At 38.5% G+C, this 26,606-nt stretch overlaps 1 protein-coding gene across 1 annotated transcript; it reads left to right on the forward strand.

The window, feature by feature from the left end:
- lifra (LIF receptor subunit alpha a) lies at positions 1-26,130 on the forward strand. The gene is made up of 18 exons (XM_084728497.1): positions 1-127; positions 9,276-9,491; positions 9,674-9,810; positions 10,847-11,000; positions 11,257-11,535; positions 12,504-12,630; positions 15,244-15,362; positions 15,487-15,629; positions 15,944-16,094; positions 18,364-18,428; positions 18,772-19,006; positions 19,154-19,339; positions 19,539-19,640; positions 19,791-19,937; positions 21,104-21,241; positions 21,433-21,523; positions 21,623-21,689; positions 22,192-26,130. The coding sequence occupies exons 2-18, from the start codon at positions 9,386-9,388 to the stop codon at positions 22,885-22,887; spliced, it is 2,943 nt and encodes a 980-aa protein (XP_084584623.1). The 5' UTR covers positions 1-127; positions 9,276-9,385; the 3' UTR covers positions 22,888-26,130.
- Positions 26,131-26,606: the final 476 nt, after the last annotated feature.

A 26,606-nucleotide genomic window follows, 5' to 3' on the forward strand; every position in this document is an offset into this window, starting at 1 on the left:
TCTGGAGACGTTGGGAACGGTGGTGGTCAGACTACGAAACACGGGGGCAGGATTTTGAAGAAACTGGATAATTGGATATATAACCTGGCCGAAACAACCGCGACGAGGTTTTCTCGCTTCACCAGAGGTAACTTTGCTGTTATCCGTGACCTGATAGTAACGTTTAATGTTAGTTCGTCACGTTAGATGTTAGCGGCTGTAACATTAGCTAGACTAGCTGTGTTTTTCCAAACATCAGTGGCCTGTCCTGACTGCGAGTGTGTGTGTGTGGTGGTGTTGGGGTGCGGGCTGCGAAGTGAAATTATTTAATTTTGTCCTATTTACCTACACTGTCATTCGATAGACGGTCGTTGGTAAAATTATTGCTATATTTTTAAGTATAATCACCGTGTCTGTGTGTTGTTTATGATAAGACTTGTAGTGATGTTCCCCATCATGCTGCCCAGTTGCTAATGCTAATGATGCAAACCGTCCTGGGATGATGCAGTTTGGAAAATCTGCTATTTTGGCCACTTTTCTTGGGAGAGCAGGATCAGTATCAAAAAAAATATCTACTACATATGAACATTTACTAGCTGTTGCATGGGCAGACACATGATTTATCTTAACTTTTTTGTAGTTGGGACCTGAAATGTGTGATGTCCATTATGACAATGTGTATTTCGTCATCATGCTCTTTTTGCTCACAGATTGAAGACAGTGACATCAACTCACCTTTTATGATATGTTTTTTAAAATGTTTTGATTACCCTACAGTATACAGACCGATAGATAGATGTATTAAGTGATTTCTAATCAGGAAATTCTTATGTTGCAGTAGCAAGCAAGGGAACAGTAAATACACAGTAATAGTAATACATGTCAACAGAGAAATATATATCGATAGAGAAATAAAGACAACTAAAATAGCTCAATACAGAGTAAAAGATAAACATTTATCATGCCTTATAAATGTCATAAGATATTTCTAGAATATCTATAGAATACACAGTATAAAATATCACATCACAAGATAAATTATTAAACAACACATGACACTGAAATTTAAAAAATATAAAAAAAAATAGGATAGCATATTATATACATGTGACAAATGTGCAAAGTGGTCGAAATTTTTCATTCCCCTTTTTTTAAAAACTGCAATGTGGTAGTGTAACAATATTCACTGTGATATTACATGGTTGATTATTTTATCATATTGTTTTTATTTTAGTTTATAAAAGGACTGCTATTGACTGCTGCATTGCTTTTGTTTTTCACTTGTCCATACATAATTGAAGTGAAACATTCATTGCCAAAGACAATTTATGCCAGTTTTTTGCACATAATTAGGTCATGGCTGTAATTTCTAATTTCTTTCTTTTTTTCCTGTCATTCTTGCCATTTTTAATGTCTCAATAAATATCATATTGTGGACTTTGTATTGCGGTATTATCAAACCTTAAGTTTTTGGTATTGTTAACTATTATATTACTGTTTAGGGTTGGGCAATATGCACAAAATTAAATATCACCATATTTTTGACTATATACCTTGATATCGACAATATTTATCAATAATTGCAACAATACTGTAGGGATGACTCCTAACTCTTAACACAGTGATTTGATGAATAATCAGCAATAATGTGGATAAAATAAATAACAAAACTAGAAAAGTCTGGTAGGTTCTGAAAAAGTTACATCACTTTACTGTAATGCAGCCTTCAAAACCAGGAAAAGACAACATAGACTATATTGTGATATAAGACATGCAAAATTTAAGACAGTATCTAGTTGTGCAACACAGTATCAATATAATATTGGTATATTGCCCAACCCTAATATTTTTTTCATGAAAACATGTCAGATCTGTAACTTAAAAAAAATCAGATACAGAAATTGTAACAAAAAGAGTCCAGTTTCACAGTGTAACAGTGATATTGTCTGCACCTGCACAGGGGAGGCAAATGTTGGCAGTTAATACATTGTTCAAATTTACATGCATTTGCATAGACATCTCATATTAACCTTGATATTATGAAGACTTTTTCAGCAGTAAACAAGAGTTCTTTGTGCTCTATACTGTTGTTCTGGAAAAAGTAATCATATGTGAGGGAGAATAGTAAAAACAGGTGGGTAGTGTTCATGCTAAATTACAGTTATCCTACCAGTATGACTTGATGCTTGAGACACTGAGCATTAGTCACCATAACAAACTGGATGAATGTAAGTCGCCCACTCATACCTGGTAGGACAATAGCCACCCTGTTTGTGTTTTCTTAATCACCAGTCACTAGGCTGTGTTTGTGTTTTAAAAAAAAGATAAGTTTGTCTCTAGGAAGCAGAAGGGGCTTGGACTGGCATGCGTTTGACTCTCAGTCTTTGTGTTCAAAGTGAATAATTTAGAAGCAAACATCTAAAAGCATGTTTGGGAATTTTTACTCACCCCCTGTTGCTTCCAGGATTTACATTTGTAAGGATTATAGGGAAAGGGAAGGAAGGAAATGAAGTTTGGTCGAGGTCCAAAAGCTACACACACAGGACTGAATGTCCCCTCTCCACTGAGGTCAGAGCGGCCGACATTTCACACAGACACACTCATCTGTTAACTCGCTGTTTTTTTTTTACTTACTCTCTCGCTAACATCCGGTCTTCCTCTCGTCTCACTCAAAGGTCAAACATAATTAGCAGCAACTTTAGCTCATGTTTCAAAAAGTCACCACACTTATATAGTATACTAGAGGCACTGTGTGATTATTTCTTTGGTCCTGGTGACCATCGTATGACAGCTTAATGACAGCGTTGCTGAGCGTAGGCCCAGAACAGACACACAAGGCCAGGGCTTGGCTGCCATTCTACACACATTTAGTAAAGGAAATACTATCATAGGTTCTGTTCTTTGTTTTTTATGTGGTTATGATAGTAAGGTGTTTTAAAGTTGGTAGCTGTCCATACTGTATAAATGGATAAGACATTAAATGCTTATTTATTTTATGGAAAAAAATACAGCTTGGACATTTAAGGTTTTGTCACCATCTCATGTCTGTGCAGATGGTGATGAAATGTTTCTAAGCTTGTTGTCATGTTTTCCATGAGTAGTTTTTTGTTCTCTCCAAGAAGTGGTAGTTTGGAGTAATTTTGGCTTTGGTTTTCACTTTTATTTTTGTCCTGGTTTTGGCTTTAGTGGGGACAACATTCCACTTTATACTTTAGGATGCCTTTAAGACTGAAGGAAAGTGTTAAGATATGTGATAGATTCAACCCAAATAGTTATTAAGTGCTCTGTAGGCTAGAATGGTACCTATTTTTTCATACCTTCTTACCTTTTTGACATTCTACCGGGGTATACGGCATCATGACGGTATTTGTGTAAAACTTGTGTAAACTCTACTCTATACTCCACTGCAGATAATATTCCCACAACGTAGGTGGAGCTGATTGTCATAGAGACGCTAGTCCCACAGACAGGAAACAACACACACAGGGGGGTTGCTTTGGCTTTAATTCACTGGTAAACTGAACAGGGTTTTCCCTGCCTATCTACCTCAAAGGTGGGACACCACTGTATTATTTGCTGCCACCTTTGTTGAAAAAGGCTATATTTTCTTACACCAATACCTTCATGATGACTTTTTCATACATAGGTCCAAATGTTTGAATAGAAAATAACTACAGTTTTTCAATAGCTTGCGACTCCAAATCAATATAAAACATTATTAGGCCTTCTACACTGGACAATTAAGACACATCTCTTTTTATTGGATTTTATGACTTCTTTCATTGTCAAACATTGTAAAATCTTTCCCTTCATCATTCTCTTATCAAAGAAATTCAGCCAGGAAAGTGAAATGTGCACAGATAGACTAGACAATCTGAAACTGAGTAGTTTTACGTTAATCTCTGTGCAAAAATAAGTGTAAATTATTAAAAAATCTGTTTTTAAAATCATTGTTCCATCTTGATATAAAATCTACTCCCTATGGACGCTTTTTAATGTTATTTTGCACAATGCTCTTTCATGCTTACTTAACTATTTCACACTAACTGCTAGGGCTGCCCCTGACTAACTTTTCCTAGTTGACTGGTGGGCATTAGTTAAAGCCATTAGTGGACTAGTTGTTGCAGGTTTATGATATCATCATGTAAATATATATTTTTGGGGCAGCTTATCAACATGATGGATGATGTATACTTACAAATTAATTTGTTAAGTTACAGTTGTGCACCTTAATGGCTTTAAGCCTCCAGAGCCAGAGCCACTGTAAATTACATCAGTGTTGTAACGTTATTACCTGCCGTCTGACTGAAAATCATACTGTTGGGATTTTTTAATACCCTTATACCGTAATATCCTTGTACCACCCACGCCTAGTGCTCCAGCCAACACACATACACACTAAGTCCAAGTAAACACACAGTTTACCATATATCAGTCATGTTATTTGACTTGCACAATCCCTGGATTATGTCAATACTTGGGACAAATGAGGCCTTTTGAGTCAATTTGGATTGCATCACAGGAAGGTCCATCTGCACAGTATAGCTATTTTGTGAGCAAGTAGACTATACCTTGACATTTTCCATGGAATATGCCAAAAGGCTGCTGTCTTACACAGCTGAATAGTCCAGTGTGGAGAGAGGAGGCAAACTCCTCTCTGAACACGTTGTCTTTTAGGCGAGTCTCTTCTTTCCTAAAATAGGACTGCTGCAGGCATACAGATGAGGTTTTGGCTTGGTTTTTAAGTAACAACAATATGCTTGTGGTTTTTGCAGTTTGTGGTCATATTTATTACTGCTGCAAGGACAGGGACCAGAGCTCAGTGGAGAAGTATTGATTTGTGTGTTGGTGTGCATTTGTGGCTATCAGTTTCTTGGTTAGATTTCCCAGAATCTCAGGCTGTTTTTCCCGCTTCCCATAAGTGCTGTATGTTTTTTTTTCTTTTCAAAGCACAGATGGTTGCAGGATGTATTGGAGGTTGTAAAATGCTTCAGCTTGGTGCCAAAGTTAGAAAAATAATCCTAGGATCCAGGGACACTAAAACATATAACTGCTCTTTTCATGTGGGGACTCACGAGGCCTGCAACAGGCTCAGAAACATATTTGGTGCAGGCACATGAGTGTGTGAAACCTTGACTCCTCACAGCTGTATTTATGTTGAGCCATGCCTCTGAATTTCATCTGGAGGTGATGTTTTCAAGCCACAAACACACCAGAAGCTTTTTTAAAATCCTGTGGGACTCAGCAGTACATTTGGGTTCACATAAGTGCATATCTTGTAAGAAGAAATCTTATTAAGAGGAGTGACTGTTTAGTGTTTTCTTTTTGGCTTCAGAGATAGCTGCTGAGTATAGACTCTGCAGGACTGCACCTGTAGCATGTTATTGTCAATTTATGATTATCGTATATTACAATTATGTATGTCTTGTGCTCCTGCAGTGTTCTGCAGCCTACCTGAGCTTCTGAGTTGGAGCTCCTTAAAAACACATGTGAAACCACTTAAGGACACAGCAGTAAAAGCACATCTGAGATTTGAACTTCCTCTCTTACTCCTGCTGTTGCAAAATCACCTCAAGGAAAGACGTCATGGTGCGCCCGATAAATGATTATCAAGATGTTCTTTATAGATTCCTTAAGACTTCATGACAGTAAACAAGCTGTGTTTTAGCGTCTGTTAAATGTTGTTACTCAATACTCATACAATATAGAAATACAATACAGAAACGGTTTTCAGAAAGCCCCTGGAATATTTTTATCTGACCCACACAGATATTTACTATTTCCAGTATCCTCTTGTTTTCATACCACATGCTTTTCCTGTATTTGCATTCTATCTTTCACCAGAGTCAAGATAAAACTGCCACCATACTAACAGGTGATTTGGAGACATCTAGCAGGCAGTTAGATAAACAAGTGAAATATGTGTTCCTGCACTCCTTTCCCATAATGTGGGCTGGCTCTTCCCTGGAATCAGTGTGAATTTGTTTGTGTAGCCTCATGTACGGTACTATTATTGGCTGCACGTCTTTAGCACTTGTAGCAGCTTGTTTTTCTCCGTGCATTGTGAAAGGAAAACCACTATAACTCATCCACCATGTTCAGAGCAGAACAGGGTTATATTTTATTCTTCTATTGCCAAAGATTGATGTCTATCTGTTTTTTCTTTTTTAAAAAATTACAAATTATCAGATGCTGATAAGTTATGAATCCAGATGCAAAAAAAAACAAACAAAAACAAAACAAAACAAAGGTTATTTCGTTTGATTCAGGTTTGCAGTGCTCTTGTGGAACTTAAATTTTATCAAGCTACCAAGCAATTTGAGGCCTGTATCAACATGTCTCAGTGGAAACCAGACAAACTGCACTGCAGTGTTTCAGTTACAGTTAAATACGCAAACAATAGAGAATTACGTATACATGCAGGCTCATCAAGGCCATTGTTCATAATAAAAAGATTTGTTACATAATGTGCTGTTGTGCATTGACCTTCCCCACATTCCCCACGTATGTTTTTTTTATACAGTTAACAGTTACAGTTTTTTTCAGTATGCGCCTGTGAAACACTTTGTATCTTCCTCTGGTCTTTTGGCACCACTTTATATGTGTTTACTGTTGCAGTATTGCTAATGTGGTTAGGTTGAATTCATCCTTGTGTAATTATTGCATTGCAAGTATTTTACCATATTCTTAAATAGGGCAGCACTTGGGATGAAAGGATTACCGGTTACACAATAAACCACAATAAAATTCCCAGTGATAGTATGACTGTTTCAGATTTTAATTATCATTAATACTGAGTTTGATTACCATATGTTAGGTTGTTAATATGTTTGTTTATTTAATTTAAGAAGAGATAATGCACATTAATTAATACGATCACTTAAGCTACATAAATGTCCCAGATTTAGCCATACAGGCTAATTTTCATCTGCAGTATATAGCATGTATGTGGTTGTAGTGGACTGCTGACCATAGCCAGTGAGCTTTGGCAGTGCAGCTTTCTGACTAAAGTTATGTTGACAGTAGAAATGAATACACTGTGACGTTTCAGTCAGTGTAAAACAGGTGATCCTGGTGGATGAATATTTCCCTGGAAAAAGCAGCTGCATCTTCATCGCTTGCTGCTGTCTTTAAATAGGTGTGTCTGTGTGTGATGGTCTGTCATCCATGTAATGCAAATAAAAGCGTCTTTGTATTTTTCATGTAGCTGGTGATGGTTTTCTTTGGAGAGTAAGTCAAGTAAGGTTTGGTGATGGCACATTTTCCAAACAGCCAAGTACTCCCATCCTCTCAAGTGTCAGCTGGGAAAAGTACAGAAACAGTGAATTCACTTCTTCACATATTCTGCGCATGTTCACTGCTTCCAATAAACCAAATAAACTCACAAAATATAAAGAAATTAAATATTCTCACACATTTTCCTTTTTAAACAGAGAATTACACCCACACACCTTCTGAATTCAAGCTTATCACTTTTACCAAACTAAGACTACCTTAATTCGCTCATTAACTCCTCTTAAAACACTTTTCATTCAAACTCAAACAACATGTAAAACTCACCAAAACTTTCTTTGCTAGTCTGTCCACTCTTCCAACAATCACTAACTCTGGTTTAGTCAAATTAAAACCTCAATTCACTGCATGAAAAGTGGGCAAGAGCCTAACTCTACAGGCTCTTTACCTCTTACTCCTCACCCACTGCAGTGCACTCATGGTCCGTGAGTGGGTGTGTACTGCCCTGCTGGATGAGTGTGCAGGGTGGATCAGCAGCTCTCACTCTGCAGATCAGTACATTAGCAAAATAAAATAACAAGTATTGCCACAAAAAGTGTCCAAAAAAAAGAATCCGCCTATGGATTCAGCCGATATGTTCGTCTGATCGCCCAACCCTATAGTCAAGTGTACTATTTATTTCTGCACAAACGTTTCTCATGCTTTGAGGTTTGGGAGCACTGTGTGCTTAAAGGTCTACCTCCAGACATGTTTTAAACAATATAAAATGCTCTGCAAGAAGTATTAAATTGTGATATTTAGTATTCAGGGTACCATGAATATGCAAATAGTTCCCGCCTTCTCTAGCTAATCATGGCAACAAGCTACATCCAGCTTCTCCTGTGGGGTGGCCATCACCGCTAATGATATGTATAGCACAACAGATAAACAGGATTGGTTCCTCAGGTTTATGCCTGACTGAATTTGTTTTTCTGCGAGTGCCCTTGCTCACTCCAGTTTCATAGCAAGAAAAGCTCAGACATGGTGTGATGGTAGTGCTTGATTTCACCCCTGATATGTCTCGTAATGCATGAAAAATGCCACACAGAGATGTTACGAAGATTAAAAACATGATTTTCTCTTTCACTTGTGCACATATTTGGCAGGATGTCAGATTGAAATAATAATGAAACTGAAATCAGGCTGAAAGTAGTAGTTAAATATATTGGAACATGTAAAGCCTGATGTGGTGATGATAAACTAAACACACAGAGAATTCCAAATGCATTACAAAAGACATTGTATATGAGATCATCATGCCAGTCCCACAGCTGTCAGTTGTCTTTGTCCCCAGCTTTATTGTGTCTGCCTGACCACCATCTGGCAATTCATAATACCACTAGATACAGTAGAGGTATTGTTAATAGATGAGCAGCACGACCAACCCTTCGATGTTCAAAAACTACAAGTTAAGAACAGGGCAGGTGAACTGGATAATCAGCAACGAGCTTTAAATAAACATTCTCTGACTTGTGAGTTTCCACATCTGGGCCTGAAAGCAGCTGCCCGAGAGATGTTTTCTTTCGTTGATGTCAAATTTGGCTCTTCCTGTCAGTGGTATGTCTGGCTTTGGCATGCATTCATGCAAGAATCACAGTTGGCAAGGCATTATCGCAAAAAATTTGAAACAGAGCAGCTCCTCCCCAGAAACTAAGAATGACAAGAGCAAACCACCCACATCTCAGGAGACATTTTATGAAATTACTGTGCATGCCCAGAGTATTCCATAATTAAGGACATTATGTATGCATGACTCCCAACTTCAGAGTTTCACAACGGCTGCCCTTATCTTGACACCAACCGTCACTACAGAAACCAGCACTGTTTGCTCGTAGCCAGACAGTTTTACTTAAACAAATCCAAGTTATCTGACAAATCCTGACTTTGTCAACATTAATTTTGTCAAATTTCCTTACAGCTTAGCTGTTACCCTTTTTTTTTTTATCATGTATGTGTTTAGGAGGTCTCTAATTGTATTAATTGCATAGTTATGATTTTCTCTCCCCTGCTGTCTTGTCTCACAGGGCACCCTCTGCCTGTGTCTTGCCTCTCAGGATGTCCAGCATTGTGTTGCTGTAGTGGAGTGGACAGCCACCTCAGGATAAGCAGACAGGCACGCGTCCAGTCTATCACCATGCCTCGCTTAAGTGTCAGTCCCAGCTCAAAGCCGAACTGCATCCCCGTCTGGCTCATGTGTTTTCTCCTGGGCCTCTCAGCTACACACACTCTTGCCAAAGATGGTAAGAACTAAACAACATTAGTGGAAAACTCCACTCTCTGCACTGTGATAAATCAAAAATCTCTTTGGTTCTGTGAGGCTGATAATAAAACCTTGTCGACTGATTTAAACTTGCATTATCTCTGTCTGTATAAGTTGCCATTTAAAACCACTTAATCCTGCCCCAACCTTTTTTTTCCCCAGTTCTCACTGTACCACAGCAGGTGAGCCTGTCAGCCAACATGGATACACAGCAACTGTCCATATCCTGGCTGGGAGGAGCAGCTACAACCTTTGACCTCATGATTCTGAGAACTGAACTCAATGAAACTGTCTTCTATGTAAGAGCCTTTCTTTTTTTCCTGTTCTTTTATTCTCATGTTTTTCTTATTGTACAGTGAGATTGCAAGTTGGTTACATTCTGATGTGAAAGCTCGACTGATACAGGATAGTGATATATATTGTTATTTTATATTTTATTGATAGTTTAGAAACTCTGATAGTGATATAGTGTGTGATATTGATTTTTATCCCATTACATAAATAAACATTTTTGATGAGGTTCCCCCAAATTAGTGTTTTTTTAAACAACAACTCCATCATATTTCAGCTTGGACTTCTAGTCTCCACCACTAGTTAACTAGCAGGAGTGCTAGGTGACAAATTTTTGTCGCTATTTTTGTCGCTGTGTTTTTGCCAATGAAGTGATAGCTACTGTATAGGCTAGAGGAGAGAAACACAGCAGGATCACCATGGCCCAGCAAGCAGGAGAACTCGGCTTCCTTGGTCAGTGTAGCACACACTGAGGACTCGCAATTGCTTGAAGGACACACTGACTGACATGCACATGAAAAGTGCCAAATTTTCCCTTTAATTAGGGCTTCAACTAATGATTATTTTCACTAGTGCATCATCAGAGATTTGGTATTTTTGCTTGGAAAAAAACTTTTTAATAATTAATCAAATATGAAACCAGTTGCAGATCATTGGATTAGTTGTTTCAGCTCTATTCTTAATTTTGTTAAGTTGAGTATTTAACCTGTTAAATATATGTATAAATATGAACAATTTTGACTAGGAAATGTACTGGGTAGGGCATTTTAAAGTTGAAAAAATAAACTTGTCCCTAATCTTTGGTGGACAAACTAAAAGGGTGGCGCTACTTCAAAACATATCTTTCACTTTTTGTATACTTTTTGCTATTAAAATTGTTTTGTTCATTATTTGATTATTGTGGGTTATGCAAATGAAATAATAATTTGGGCGACGTTGATTATTTTCCTGTCTTAGCTATTACTGTCATTCCCACCAGTCATCAGCTAGCTTCATGTTGTTCTGGTTCATCTTCTCACTGTGTTCTCTGTGTCTTACCTGTAGGAGACGGTGTCTGTGACAGCCAATCAGGTGAACGGTCAACACCAGTGGAACTGGACCTCAGTTGAACCTCTGCAGTGTACCTCACTGTCGATCAGAATCCGCTCAAGAGATGGACAGACAACAAGTGAATGGAGCAACACTCAGATACTTCAAGGTCAGATGAGCAATAATCACACCCATATTTATTACAGGACACCAATAATTAGAGAGAGAGCTTTGCCTGACCTGTCCGTTTTGGTATTAACATAATGAAGATTGTTTCAAATTCAGATTTTTTTTCTTCTGAAAACAAACAGATGACTTTCCTCTGTACCTAAATATAGATCTCTGTTTATATCTCCCTCTTCCCTTTTGTCAGTCAACATTTTAAACACTTGTTTTTCTCTTTCTGTCTCATTTCTTCTTTTCAGGAAGTGACCTCCCCAGCAATGAGAAAATGCAGATGTATCCCCAGGACAAAATTCTACTTGTGGGCTCCAACACCACTCTCTGTTGCATTGTGGAAGAGGGGCGCGACTTTGGCGACATCCGTCCCGGGTTAGGGTTAGGCATGGACACGACACGAATAAGTAGGCGAAGCTATGCCGCCACGATGGTCAATCTGCCACCATCCGACAGGTCCGGAACCAACATCATCTGTGAAGACAAGCTGAGGACAAAACTGTCCGGAACAGTTTTGTTTGTTGGATGTAAGAGATGAATAACTGGATGGATAATATCTGAAGTGTGAATGGTTGTCATATCAAAAGTGGCTGAATGTGATTGGAGGAGGGGTGTTAAAATGACAGATGCCCCTCTCAGAGGAATCTGCAGATTTATTCCAGAGTTTGTCTGTTAGATAAATCTGAGTAATTATGTTTATCTACACTCTTGGAAATAAAAGTTTGAACTAGAACCATAAAGGGTTCTTCGGCTTGTCCCAACAGGAGAAACCTTTTTGGTTCTTCTATTGGAACCCTTTCAGAGGGTTCTACCTAGAACTGAGCTTAAACGTTCCATGAAAGGTTTCACACAGAAACTCCAAGAGAGGTTCTACAGAGAATCGTTCTGTGGTGTAATGGTTCCACCCAAGACCCTCTCTGGAGGCTCTGTCCTTAACCACTCAGTCCTCTAAGGGTGCTAACAAGAACTCATCAAGTGGGTTCTACAGAGAGCCTTTTCATGTTTTAAGAGTTTTATGTAAAACACGCCCAGAGGGTTCTACGGGGAACCTTTTTATATGCTAAGGGGTTTATCGAGAACCAACCAAGGGGGAACTATTGGAAATATTTTATATTACAAGGTTTTTATGTAGAACACACTCAAGGTTCTAACAGAAACCTATTTATATTCCAGGGTTTTTTATCTAAGACACACTTGGGGCTCTACCAAGAACCCTTTTATTTTATAGTATGAAGAACCCATGACAAGACCTTGAAGAAAGAGTTCTTCAAGGATTGTTGGAGTCCTTGACAAAATCTTTCTCCTAACGGTTCTTAATGCAACCCTTAGTCTTACAAAGAACCCTTTCTTCAAAAAATGGTTCTTCATAAGCAAATGGTTCTGGGTAGAACCTCAGCCCTTTAGGAAGAACCCTTGTTTCGAAGTGTGTGATCTTCATTTAAATGTTTATGATTAAGCACATCAGTCAGTTTCTGCTTGTTGTCTCCTTATTTAGATCCACCGCAGCCCACTGATTTAGCATGTGAGACCCGTGACTTAACCTCAGCTGTGTGCCAGTGGAACGAAGGACGAGACACGTACTTGTATGGCAGACGAAGAACGCTTTACTCTGTGAATAACAGGTACCACATTTGCAGTCACAAACACAGTATATTCATTTTAAATTGGCTGGACGGCTCACCTGGGCTGTAACCCGACCTGAAACCTGACACTTCGTCAGAAGCTGTAGGGGTCGGGTTGGGTAGCAGAACTGTAGGCTCCACACTGACTCATTCACAAAGATTGTGAAACACATGGGAGTAGGACACACGCTTAACACACCTCTGATTTGGAGATCGATTTCTTAACAGTTCACTACCAGAAAAGGAATGTAACAGTTGAGTAACTTTTTAATATCACATAGCTGCTATCACAAAATCCCATGGTTGGTCTGCATTGCTTTCACATCATGAAGATTTAGCTTTAGGCTGTCTTGGTATGATGATGCAGTCCAAACCAGAGTTTAATCGACAGGTTTCATGCCACCTAAATCATCACCTTAACGAACCAACACGTGAGCAAGCACACCAAACAAGTGTGAATAGGCACTACTACTACTCTTACAATACTACTTATTGACCTGTTACTTTAATGTTGCTCTTATCGGTTGTTTTTAGTGCTAATATTTGCTTTTAAACAATATAATATTGTAAAAAAAAAAGAACAAATTCAGAACAGGATTCTGATTTGAAGGTATTTTGAATTTCTGTAAATTTAAAATTTCAGTAAAATAAACCTAAAATATTAAAAAAGGAGATGACTGCTTGCTCTGTATACTCAAAAATAAATCAAATTCCTGACATCAAAATACTGAGTAAAGTTTATAAAGAGTGAAGGACAGAGACATCAGTCAGTATCAGTCTGTCCTGTCCTTTGTCCTCCTCGCTCTGTTGATGTGACTCACTGTCTACAGGTAAAACTGGCAGAAGGAGGACGGGATATTTTGTTTCAGCCAGCAGCTGAGTTTGCCAGAAAAGTGACAAATTTTAAGATACATTGCCAACTAAGCTGAACAGTTAGACCATGTAGAAAGCTTTTGTTTTAGCTTGTTGTTATTTGCTGTTCTTAGCTGTGCTTGTCTAAAACATATCAGTTGTTGATGAGAGCAATGGAGACAGAGAGCAGATTTACATGTGACTTTCCACAAACAGGTTTATGCTTGTTGAACAGGTTTATTGATAATAAAAAAATTGGCTTTTTAACTTGCAGAGGTTTTCTTCTACTAACTTACAGCAACGATCATAGTTGTAGTCAACTCGAGTAGGCTTATTGTCAAGCTGTGTGTGTGTGTATGCGTGTGTGTGCGCGTGTGTGTAGGAGTTGCTTACACAGAGAGCTTGGGAGAGGCTGCGGCACAATAATACATGAGACCAAAACATTCAAACATACAGATAAAACACCCAATAATGTCAGACGTTATCTGTGCGCTGGTTTCCATCACACCCACCCATCCCTGGGTGTGATATAATATTACATACAGTATATATAATATGAAGGGATGGTGTTCCTGATTCTCGGTATGTTGCTGCTTGTCACAAAAAAGAGACAAACTTTGGTTCAGAGAAGGCTGTCGCAGTAAGACGAAAGAGTTGAAAAAATCCTACATCAGAGCAGAGGGTTGCATTAGACTGTCATTTTGACCTTTGGGGTCATAAAAATTAAATCATATGGCATTGTAAACCATTGTTTTAATTTTCTTGTTTTGTTTTTTTTTTTTCAAGATTATGAGACACAACCTGTTTAATAGCAAAAGTAACTTGCTCACAATAACATTTACCATACAGAACAAATTTACAGATTATGCAAAGGCACATAGAGAAACGATGAACAAGATGAAAACGTCATTGTTTAGAAAATTTAGGCAATGATGGAAAGGTTTTGGTTAGCACAACTCACGCATCACATTGCAGACAACGAGATGACTCCGGTTGATGATTCTCTCTGGCCAGTCTGTGGTTTGCAGTGTTTTCACTCAACCTTTTGGTATCAGCTGCGCTCACTTGAAACCTTGCAGTATCTTTAACTTTTGCCAATGGAAAACTGAAAAAGTTCAAAGCAAGCCAAGCTGAGTCAAGCTGAAACATCCCATGCCATGGAAATGAGGTATAAGATGTTATCACCTTATCACCTATTTAATCATACAATGCTATCTTTGTTTGACTCAGATTCAAAAAGCCATAAAATACAGTGTAAGGCACAGTATATTGGAAAGTTGTCATAATCGTGGTGGTGGTGGTGGTGGTGGTAATGATATGATAATAAATTTCTTGGCCAGATTCACAGCAATTCAAGGACCAGCTGAGGCGTGGTGCAATGTCACTTTGTTTCTGACTTTATATTTATAACTGATTGCCTTTCTTTAAAAAGTGTCATCTGCCCAGAAAAGTTCGACCATGAGGGAGGGGATGACAAGAAATATAGGGCACTCAGTCTAAGTAACCACTTGTTGTGTCTGTGTGTCCATTTAACACTGATAGAAGGTTGGCTGTGTGCCAGACCTCTTACAGGAAGTGTCTGAATGTTTGCCAGAGGAGAAGTTACAGTAATAATGTGTTTGGGCCTGTGTTTGCATCTCTAGGTTGGATTGAACATCTGAAGTGATTGTATTTTATTGTAATTTAATTTGGTTATTTTGATTTTTCACACTCTTAGTAGATCTACTCTTTGTTTTATCCGTTCTGTTTTTCTTGGTGCAGCCCGCTGGACAGTCAGAGGAAGTGTACTTTTGACCACTGGGAGGGGAACTGGACACTGGTGGCTAAGAATCCTCTTGGCCAGTACCTCCTCACTGATGCCGCTGAAGTTAGTCACAGAGGTAAATTACATTTTCAGTGGGTGCATACACACTGTTGACTGTTGATACACATTTTTCAAAGTAGAAGTAAACATAGACACGAAATCCGCCAATCTGGTGTTGTTTGATCCTTCACTCTCCTCAGTGCGTCCAGTAGCACCAGCTAACCTGAGCTCAGTCGTCCATGCTTGGAACGCCACTGTGATATGGCAGTGGAAGTACAACAGCTATTCCACCCTGCCTCTCACCTGCCAGGTAGAGCTCACCTCCAGTGGGTACAAAACAAAGGTGAGTTGCTTGAGTGTGTGGTAGTGTATGTGGGTTGCAGGGGAAAGCCACTTATTCATTTGTTTGTAATTATTTGCTCTGTCTATTTCAATGTATGGATATTTTGCCTGCTTTTGGGCCGTCTTAAATGTTTTCTGTTTGTTTATATACATATGTCAAACACTGTTACTTTCTATTTTAACACATTTCCATCACAATCCATCCTAATGACCCACCACATTACTTTGAACACATGAAAGTTTGTTTCTGCATGCTCTGTCTTTCTGTGTGCATCATTGAACCAAACACTGATGAAGTCTAACTTTTGTTTCTAGCGTACCTTCTCTGGTGTGGGTCTGCGGTCTGTGGTTCTCTCAGACCTGCATCCTTATGAGGATTACAGTGTTCAAGTCCGCTGTGGTGCCCAACAATTCTGGAAGTGGGGAGAGTGGAGTGAACCATTTTACTTCAGAACAAGCACTACTTGTAAGGGCTTTATTTGTACTATCTCTTTATTTTTGCAGATATGTCAGTGAATTATGGCTGCAAGTAATTAGTTATCATCACTGATTAATATATTAGTGTTTATTTTTTCTTTTCGATTGATTGTTTAGTCTATAAAATCTGTAACTTGCTTTTGTCTGACCACACAAGTTGATATAAAACAAAGAAAAGCAGCAAATTCTCACTTTTTGAAGCTAGTTAATTATGGCATATTTGCCTGATTAAAAAAAAAACAAAAAAAAAATTGTTTTTGGTGATTAATGGTGCTATATACTACAGTTACCCTAGAGGTCACTGTAGAGCACCAGCATCTCTGACAAAAACCAAATACACGCTTTGTTTTTTCAATAAATTTGGGGCAAAAAACACACTTTTCACAAACTATACTGCCCATTTCTCATTTTAAATGTTTTCAGAAACATTTTAGTGACTGTTTAGTTGTAAAACGAGATTGATTGTGACCAGGCAGCCACCATTCTGGCTCTTGCATCTAGAATGGAACCCCAGACCTGTAAAAGATCTCACAAGAGGTAATTTTAACTCAAATTATGATCTTTCCTTAACCATAAGGAGGTGTTTTCTGTCCCTAGCCCCACCATTACATTAGAAACGTCACATAATAAGACATAATTAATGTGTAGAATGTACACAATAAACAAACAACTTGTGCAAATCTCACAAGAGTTTAAGTAATCTAGAGTTCCCCTCTAGACATGACGGTTTCCAGTGGAAACTGATCAGACAATATTCTGTTACTGCATCACCTATTTCTTGCCTAACCAGGCCACCATGTTGAAAATGAATGCAGGGAAGACCAAGAGGGACACACATGAGCACACGTGCGAGCGTGCACGTGCACGTGCACATGCATGCACACATATGCACGTGGCCATCCTGGCTAGAAGGCAAAATAACAACAAAACCACAGGGGGGGTGATGTCATTCTCTGCTCAGGAAGGCATTACTCCATTATATCTTTTCATTGCAGATTGTTGCTTGCTGACATCTTATGAGGAGAATGTTGTATTCAGCACATTTATTTCATTATTATCAATTGTAGACAACAGTTGTTGATTCGTTTTCTGTAGGTCACTAATATATTAGGCCTTACCATAAATAGACATCAGTCAAGTGCTACCAGGATGCTCCAAGCAGTTCATGTTCTTGTTTGATGACTTGTAGCAAGTACCTCATGTTGCTACATATTGACTTAATCTTATATAATTATTGCTTATTGCTCTGAGTGTCTAGTGTCAGTTCTAAAATGTGACAGCTTTTCAGTTACAAAAGAGCCAGTGTGTCCATTAAAGGCAATCTGTCACAATCTTCCAACCAGCCACCTTCAGCCCAGCAACCTGTGAGACGTGTGCATGTGGCAAGTTTACTATTTTACATATGCTACGTACGATACATGAACAAAATAAACTAACAAAATGTTAAGAAAGGAAATATTCTTACATCTGTTTTCCTTATTAAACAGAAAAATACAATTGTATACCCGATGAAACCAAGTTTCTCTCTATTACCAAACTAGGATGAATTTAATTGCCTTGTTAACTCATTGGAAAACAAACTTAATTTTAACTTGACAGAAAAACAAAATAACACTCACCAAAACTGTCTTGGTTAGTCTTTCCAGTGTTAAAACAATCACAGTCTTAGGTTTGTTTGAGATAAATCCTTAATTTACCACATTAGATGTGAAAATATTATGGCTCTACAGGCTGTTTTCCTCCCACTTGTTCTCTGGCTCAGTGGGTGTGTGCTGTGCAATCTAATTAAAGTCTGTCACTAAGCAGCAACTCTCACTCAATTGTTGGAGGCAGAACATTAAATTAGCTAAATGAAATGACAAAAAATCACCTAGAAAGATTGCCAATAAAAAAAAAACAACTGGCAATGGACTCCAGACCCAGTCACAGTTATTTTTACCTTTATAACTTTGAGTCATGTCAAAAATTCTTCATTAAGGTCCAGTTACTTGAATATCATCTGAGCTTCCAGCCACATTTTGTGGCCTCCCTCAGTTTGCTCAGTTTCCATGGTTATGTGCACAGGTACAGGTGGTCATATATGGGTAAGAAAGAAAGTAAATGGACCTTGTGCCAATTATTATTTTGTCAAACTGATATTTCCCAGATCAATAATGAATTTGGAAGGTCAAAAGATTTTCTTTTTATTTTTAGTAGTCATCTTTTTGAGAAAAAAGGCCATGTCTCTTTTTCATTTGTATTTTTTTGTCTTGTTTCAGTTCCAGATGCTCCTGATGTGTGGATGTGGATAAACAGAGACAACACTGGACAAGTCATTTGGAAGGTGATTTTTTTTTTGTTTGTTTGTCTCGAATTGAATTGTTTTTGATTGTAGATTTGCATTTGACAATTTGCCATTTTTACTGCAGAGAGCACAGATTTGCAGCTAGTTTACAAAATCCACACAAATAGCAAAACTTGTCAGGGTTCTTCTGTCTTAGTCTTTATCCTTTGTCTCTGGCTATCTTCCTCATTTTACTCTCTTTCTCTGTTTTGACACAAGTTTGTCCTGTTGTGGATATATATATGTAATGAATATCAAAAATTGTAAGTAAAACGTGACTTAAAACAGCTTCTGTCTTTCTTACTCTCTCTCCTTTCTTTTCCTATCACTTGATTTCTTCTAGCCTCTGAGTCGCAGACAAAGCCATGGTCCGCTCACAGGTTATGAAGTTACTTTCTGGAGTCCTGAAGAAAATCTACAGCACACAGACATCTTCTCACGGGATACTTCTGCTGCTCCAATCAACCTCTCACGGATTGCTGCCATCAGCGGTGACAAGGTCATAGCAAGCGTCATTGCAAAGAACACTGATTGGGTGTCTCAACCTACAAGTGTAGTTATACCTCTGCGTTTGACAGGTATGTGAAAATGAAGGTAGAGTGTGTTTGTGTTTTTCACTTCCTGTTAGTTTCCACTGTCATGAAACCCTTGTCTAACCTCAGTCAGTTATAAAGTTATAATAGAAGAAAATGAAGAAATACAATTATATATATTTTCTTCTCTAGATGTGGAACCCCTCGCTGTGTCCAGGGCAGTTTATACAGACAGAGGCTTCCCTTTGTTCTGGCAGAGTGATGCCAACGCTACGTGTGGTTATGTGGTGCAATGGCATAATGCTTCCTGTAGGCAGGACTGCTCAATGGACTGGATCAAGGTGGCTGCTGGGACCAATAACATCTCCATTAAGTCAGGTATGCCGGTGCTACTGCCTCCTTTGAAGAGAAATCAACCAAGTCTGTGAAAACAGAGCATTGTTAACAGCATGTTTCAAAAGTACTGTATGTAGAATCTCCACTATGTTTGTCTCCCTGCTGTTCTTGTCTATGTGTAGTGTTTCAGAAATTGAAAGTAAACCGTATAATACATAATATTCTCTTTCTTTGACATCAGAAAACTTCGAGCCCGGTGTGAGGTACAACTTCTCCCTGTACAGCTGTTCCTCAGAGCCACCAGAGCTGCTGCAGCGCTGGCAGGGATACATGCAGGAGCTGGGTAAGGCGTATTTTCCTTTTAGAAGAAGCAAAAGACTTCAGAAATCAAACTCTGCATTTTAATTGCTGACTCTTGTTCTCACTCTCTTTCTGTTATGCTTCCCACCCTTCTCTTCTGTTTGCTCTCCTCCTTTCCTTGTGGCTTCCACAGTTCCGTCCACTCCTGTCTCTCTGTCCACCTATCAGCAGGACTCAAAAATTGTCCTCACCTGGGGAGAGATCCCCCTGGACAACAGGAGAGGCTTCCTCTTGGGTTACAACGTGTACATCAGTAATGGCACCCAGCTCATACTTCTAGGTAACTGTCAGCTGTAGTCATCCCAAGATATATTTAGTTGACTGAAATTCTGCCTACTCTTCAACTAACTGATTAGTTGATGCAGGAAAAAAATCTGCATTTATCTCTAGATTAACTAAATTGGCCACAATTAACTGCGTGCACTCTACCTGTTAGCCTAAATGGGTGCTAATCAAAGTTTCACAGCTTTGCCAAACACATGCATTACTACGGTTTGACCATTTCTTTTTCACACATAGCTGTATCGTTACCTTCAGGGCATGTCTATCAATAAATATATACTGTTCATCAGCAAACAAAAAAATTCAAAAAAGTAAAAAAAAAGAAGAAAAAAACAACCCACAACCAATCATGTACATCCATAGACATATCAGCCAATAGTGCACATTTGAAGATAGGTTTGGCTTGTGGTCACGTGGCTTCGTGTGACCAATCACTGTCCCAGACTAACAGAGAAGCAAGGGGTGTGTCCAATTAAGGACATGAGAAGTGCAAGCAAGGTTGGCAGCAGATTTGTGCATAAAAGACTTCAACCCAGAATGTGGCTATTCAGTATGGCATACGTAAACACGCTAAGCACAACAATTTAGAGACTTTTATACAGTGTTGTAAACAGTGGAGAGTGAGTAGTAAGACACATCACAACAGAATGAATGTGTCAAACTGAAAGAATCAAAATATCCGTAATAAATAATAAAAAATAAAAAAAACACAACAAAAATAATAAAATCCTTGTTCGTGCTTCAAGTTTCAGGTTGAAGTTAGGCCACAGACATCCGCTATAGATCCATTATTAAGACTGAACTTGTACGTTCACAAGGTGTCAGTGAGGGTCTGTATGTCCCTATATGTCCCCACCCCCCAAAACAGCAGATCACGAAAGTAACACCAAAGATTATCTAGAATTTGGTTGGACAAGACCGTATCACCCAACCGACCAAACGCCTTACACAAGGTGTGGTGCCACATTTTTAGATAGTGCAGCTGTTAAAGTAGGATGCTTGAAAATTTAATCTAATGCAAAAAGTGCACAGTTAGTATTACTACAACATTCATTAAAATATGTTGTAGAAAGTGCATTTTGTATTCTGTTTAACTCACTTACTTTCTACTTATTGCTCCCCCTTCTGCTCCTCTTTTTGTTTTTCGCCTCATCCTTTGAACAGCCAATCTGTCAGATCCAGGAACCAGGAACTACACAGTAAAAGGTTTCCCTGAGGGCACCTACAAATTTACTGTCAAGGCCTACACCTCAGCAGGCGAGGACACAGGCAGCACCGCCTCCATAACTCTGAAGCCATATGGTATGTGAATGTGTTATATACTGTTACACGATACAACAGAAGATGCTCTCATAAAAATAAGTTCCTATGATTAACGACTCTTGGGCTCACTTTACAGATTCACAGTAATTTATTCTCAAAAGAAGGAAAAGTAATCATAATTCTTCAAGTGTAATACCTCTAATATTTCTACTGTTTTGTCCTCATGGCAGATTGGCTTATCCTAGAAATCTTGGCTTCTCTGGGAATCACAGCCTTATTCCTGGTCATTGTCACCTTTATCTGCTACAAGAAAAGGAAATGGTGAGGCTTTTATTCTGCTATTGCGTATCTCACTCCTGTTTGTGTTTAGGCTTTTGATGATAATGTATGTTACAAGTGACATTTTGCTTTTGTCATCAGGGTGAAAAAGGCGTTCTATCCAGACATACCAGAGCCTAAGCTGTCTGGTGATTGGTCGAGGACACAGGTACAGTATCAGCCAAATCCTATCTGACCCTCATCAGTAAACTCACTAGATAAAATTTTAAACCTTATTAGATCATGTTTTAACTTTAAACTATTTTAAACCAAACTTTTAAACTAAAGTAAGAAGTAATACGTTGTTCGATTAAGATTTAGTTTTTGCTCTAAACCTAGATATAGTTTATTTCTGTTGCACCAAAACTTTAAACTCCAATTCACAGTGTGATCCAGTATTAACTTTAAACTTGCACTTGAAGAGATTTAAAATGGCTGCCTTTTTGAGTGGGATTGAGCTCGCGAACAATGTAATGTTTGGGTAACTTCTTAGCTACCTAGCTACCAATGTAACATTTTAACTTTTTAGCTAGCTAGCAAACAATTTAACATTTTCTTAAGGAATAAAGAATAGACGAAAGGTAACAGTGTGTTTGTGCTTTTTTGATCATCCCTGATGAAAAGTTTAAACTAACTGCGTAAAGTGTTGAATCATTGTATGTGTCTTACAGGGGCCGTTGGATGTGAAGCCATCTCCCCACAGTATGGTCCACATAGTGGAAAAGCCTGAGTGGGATTCTAGTAAAGAAATGCTTGTTGTCATTCCTGAAGAAGACGAGGATGAAGAGGGGCAGGGGATAGGAGATGAGCCAGTTGATACGGATGAGCCGACGTCATTACGCTACTACAACCAAGTGGTAGATGAGCGACCCATAAGGCCGCGATTCCCAGACTCCTCTGCTTCTTCTGCATCGTCTTTGGATTCAGCACGCACCGACGTGACGTACACAGGGATTCAGACCTCGGGCTCGTCTCTGGTCTGGTCGATGGATCCGCAGGGCCCCTCTGAGGGCCACCGACCCCCGGCTGACTTGCCTGTCAGCTGTGGAGATGGAGGAGGGGGTTACCGACCCCAGATGCAGCCTCGAGCCCCAAGTGAAGACATTGGCCTCGCTTCACCCGAGCCTCTCCTTGAGCCGCAGGCTGCCAGTGGGGGGGGCTACAAACCCCAGAGCTCCTGGCATTTTGACTCCCCCGTGGAGGCCGAGGAAAGTGGCGGCCTGGCACCCTCTCTTGGATCCCCGACCTCCATTGCTTCCACTCAGTTCCTCCTCCCTGATGGAGAGGAACACGCAGAGGAGAAGCGACAGCTGTCCTCATCGGCAGCGACCTGGTTCACCAACCTGCTGTCATCCACAAAACCGTGATATCATCTCTCTGTCACTTCTAGCAGCCAGGCCAGGGGGGTTAAAGTGAAACCTTCAGATTCATTACCGTTACCAGTGTCATGCATCAAATAAGCCATATGGTTAAGGTAAATTTCCCCTCTGATGTAGCACTACATTCATACAGTCGCACTTTGATAGCAGGTTAATTATGCTATTTAAGACGTTTATTCCAAACATACAGAAATTCAGATTTCTGTCTTTCATGCAGATATCAAAAATATAAAAATCTAACTATTTATATGTCAAAATATTTCTATCCTGACAACAAATATCTTCATACCTCTTGATTTCCACCGTAGTTATTGCACCCCCTGGCAACCAACCTGGTGGCTAATACGTTCCCTCACTGCCTTTTCTGAGTCCCTACAGTGGGCATTTAGTAGTGGCGTATCCTGTGTTTCAACTGAGTACTATATTCAGTTGTTATCTTGCTTTTTAGATTTTTTTTTTTTTCTTTTTTTTTTTTGTGATGTGAATTTTCCTACACTACCAGAAGAAAACAAAAAGCAAGACGGTTTCAAACCAAATGACTGCAAAGTGAAAAATAAAGGACATTTTTGGGACAACACTACAGAGGAACAGTTTCAATAGAAAGCAGCTACGTAGAAAGAAAACCTCCTTCTCATTTGTATCCACGTCTTCTGCTGATGAGCTACTGAATGGGAATGAAAAAATAATGCATTTGGCTGTAAAACATCAATACTAAGGTAGCTCCTATCGTGACAGACATGATCTATTTTTCACAAATTAGTGTCGGCACAATGAGATGTTAATTGAAAGATGCACTTAGGAATGAGAGCAGTCATTATGTTACACAGTTACAGGAGTGGTGCTTACTAGAATTATGGTCTGGAATTGTGTGGGAGATGAGCCCAGTGGGTATACACTGATATAAGCTAGAACATAAATACAAACTGGTGTAATTTAATGAACCAACACACTATTGTGTTGGTTTTTGAGTGTTTTTTGTTGTTTTGCCTTCCATAATTAATATTTGTTATTTTTTGTTGTTGTTACAAAAAATGCATTTCACAGTCAGGCCAGTGTCCTTTTTTGATGTTATTGATGTCGAACACATTATAAGAATTACCATGAATGGGTAATCACAGGTTTAAATTGCCTTGATTAATGCTTCCAGTAATTTGCATCATATCACCTTTCACACACTGCCTTGCTCCTAAATGTTATGTATAGTAAAAAAAGAATATCTTTCAGGACTGAAACCTATTAGACATACAGATTCTACTGGCACTGAACGTAATGTACAAAGGATGTCCATTTTATTCAATTTTAGAACTGACATTTCCAAACTATGGTTAGATTATAGTTGCATTAGTGTTACTCTCAGCCCTCTCAGTATATTTGTGTGAATGTGAAGAATTATTTTTATCTGGTTGCTTCATTTTCAAACCCAGAGAGATGGTCAATAATGCATTTGCTGTGCTTAGGAGCTTGTTTATTTTTAGGGAGATTTAAGTCTACAATACATTTTTTTTTTTTTTAATATGTGACTACTTATGTTTTTATTGCAAATGTTTCCAGAAGCCTCCTTGTAAATTTTCTGATTGAAAAAGGGGACTGATGGGAAAGGATATATTTGGAAATTATAGTGAATTTACAGAAATGCTATCATTTAGCGATTGTTGACAAAAATGTGGGGAAATGACCTTGTGAATATTGGTCGCTTGACAGCACTTTGGCATCTCCATTAATGGTGTCAAACACAGGCCACTATTTGCTCAATTTGCTCCTCTCTCATGTGTACAGAGTGTGTGTTGAGGATGCAACATTGGTTAGGCTTCCCAAAAGCATCATTATGCATATATTATGCTTTTACATTAGAATCCAGTGGGAACGGGGATGTTTGTTATATTGTATCCAGACAGAGCCTGGCTTGCCTCTGTGGCAGCCTTGTGGTCTGATGTTTCTCAGTGCCTCCAGCCAACAAGCTTTAAGTAAAACTACTGTGACATGACTTAGATTAACTATAATCGATGGCTTCACTGATGAACTGGCAGTCCTCTTTGACTACTAAGAAAAATGTATCCCTTCTTTCTTTGTCTTGCAACACTGATCTGAATTTTAACTTGATTAATGAGGAAAAAACGAAAGAATTTGTCAAAAGCTACACTCAACCTGAGTTAAGAGTGAACCAGCCAGTTGACTTGTGTAACATCAGTGATCTCTTCAAGGCAGTTCTAAAGGGAGGATACAGTTTTGAGTACTTAAACGTGGCTGCAGATTGTTTTCCTTTGAAGCCTGCTTCCTCAAATGAGCAGGGCTTTGGAGAGTAACCTATGAACGCTATGTGTTACATGCTTTTATGTTGATTTGGATCAACAAAATGGCACCTTTTTATTTTTCCTCTACATCTTTGTTTTTATATGACTTAACTGTACATAATCGAAATGTTCTTTTGTTTCCTTCTTACACTACAAAATTGTATTGGAAATGATATTCCCTATACTACAGACAGAGTTAATGTTGACTAACCAGCTTTCTTGGAGAATAAAGGCAAATTTGTGTTTATGACACCAGATATATAGAGTCCAATGAAATATAGATGCATCACACTGTATATTTGTTGTGTGCTTAAACACATGGGATCATTTTTAAATGTGTATGAAAAATGAAGTAAACTGAATTAGAATTGTGAATCTGTCTTTTATAATAGTTTGTAGCCTGCTTTGCATTCCTGTTATCACAGAAATGTCGCTCTGCCAGACACATTGTAGAGTACTCACCATTCAGGCTTATACATGGCAAGTGCTGACATGCAGTTTTCCATTCAGTCCATTTTTAAAAAAAATGGAGGCTATGTTTATTCTGTTCAGCATTAAAATTTTTATGGTTTATACTTGCTGCCATACACATCATCTCTGGCTCTAGATGTTTTTGCAAAATCAATGCATGCTGTGTAAAGTATTACTACATAACAGTGGCTTGTAAGACCTTTGTTATGTTTGTTATCCCATGGCTTTAAAACACTAACACTGACTAATGTTGTGCATGACAACAGGACAGAGGTATTGTGCACCTGAAAAAGGCTTTCATTTCTGAAAAATGCTTAGCATTAAAATTTCATGATTTTGCAGAATATTTTACTATTGATTGAATGAAAAGAGACGTGAAGTGCTTTTGATTGAATAAATAAATGTTAACACTAATAACACCAACTGAAATGCTACTTGTTTAAATGCAATAAAGTTATTTGTCTGCCCACCTGTCAGTTTTTTTGTGTTGTTCATGTTTCCACTTGTCTAATATCTCCCACAGCAAGAGTGGGACATATTAGACCTTTTCTTTTTGTTTGTAATTTTTCGTTTCCACAGTGAGTTAGCTTGTTTCACATTAGTTTTTGTTTTGTTTTTTTTAATAATATGGTAGGTCTCTGCCAAAGGCAAGATTATTTTTATTGCACATTTGACCTAATTGACAGACTACAACTAAATACGTTTCCTGTGTATTTTAAATTTATTTTAGTCAGTGTTGCAGGTAGAGAATATTGTTTTTTCCTTAAAGGGTAGTTTTTACTTTCATTGCAGTTAACTAAAATGTTTCAGACCCTGTTTTAATCTTCATCAGAAATTTAATTAACCATCTGTTACCATAGCAAATGGGCTCAACATCATGGACAAGTTAAATTTTCAGAATGAGTTTTTCTTTCCTTTTCTTCTCTCATTAGTGAAGGGCGTAGT

This window comes from Lutjanus erythropterus, chromosome 10, assembly GCF_056507025.1.
Source record: "Lutjanus erythropterus isolate fLutEry1 chromosome 10, fLutEry1.hap2, whole genome shotgun sequence".
Classification (NCBI taxonomy): domain Eukaryota; kingdom Metazoa; phylum Chordata; class Actinopteri; order Lutjaniformes; family Lutjanidae; genus Lutjanus; species Lutjanus erythropterus.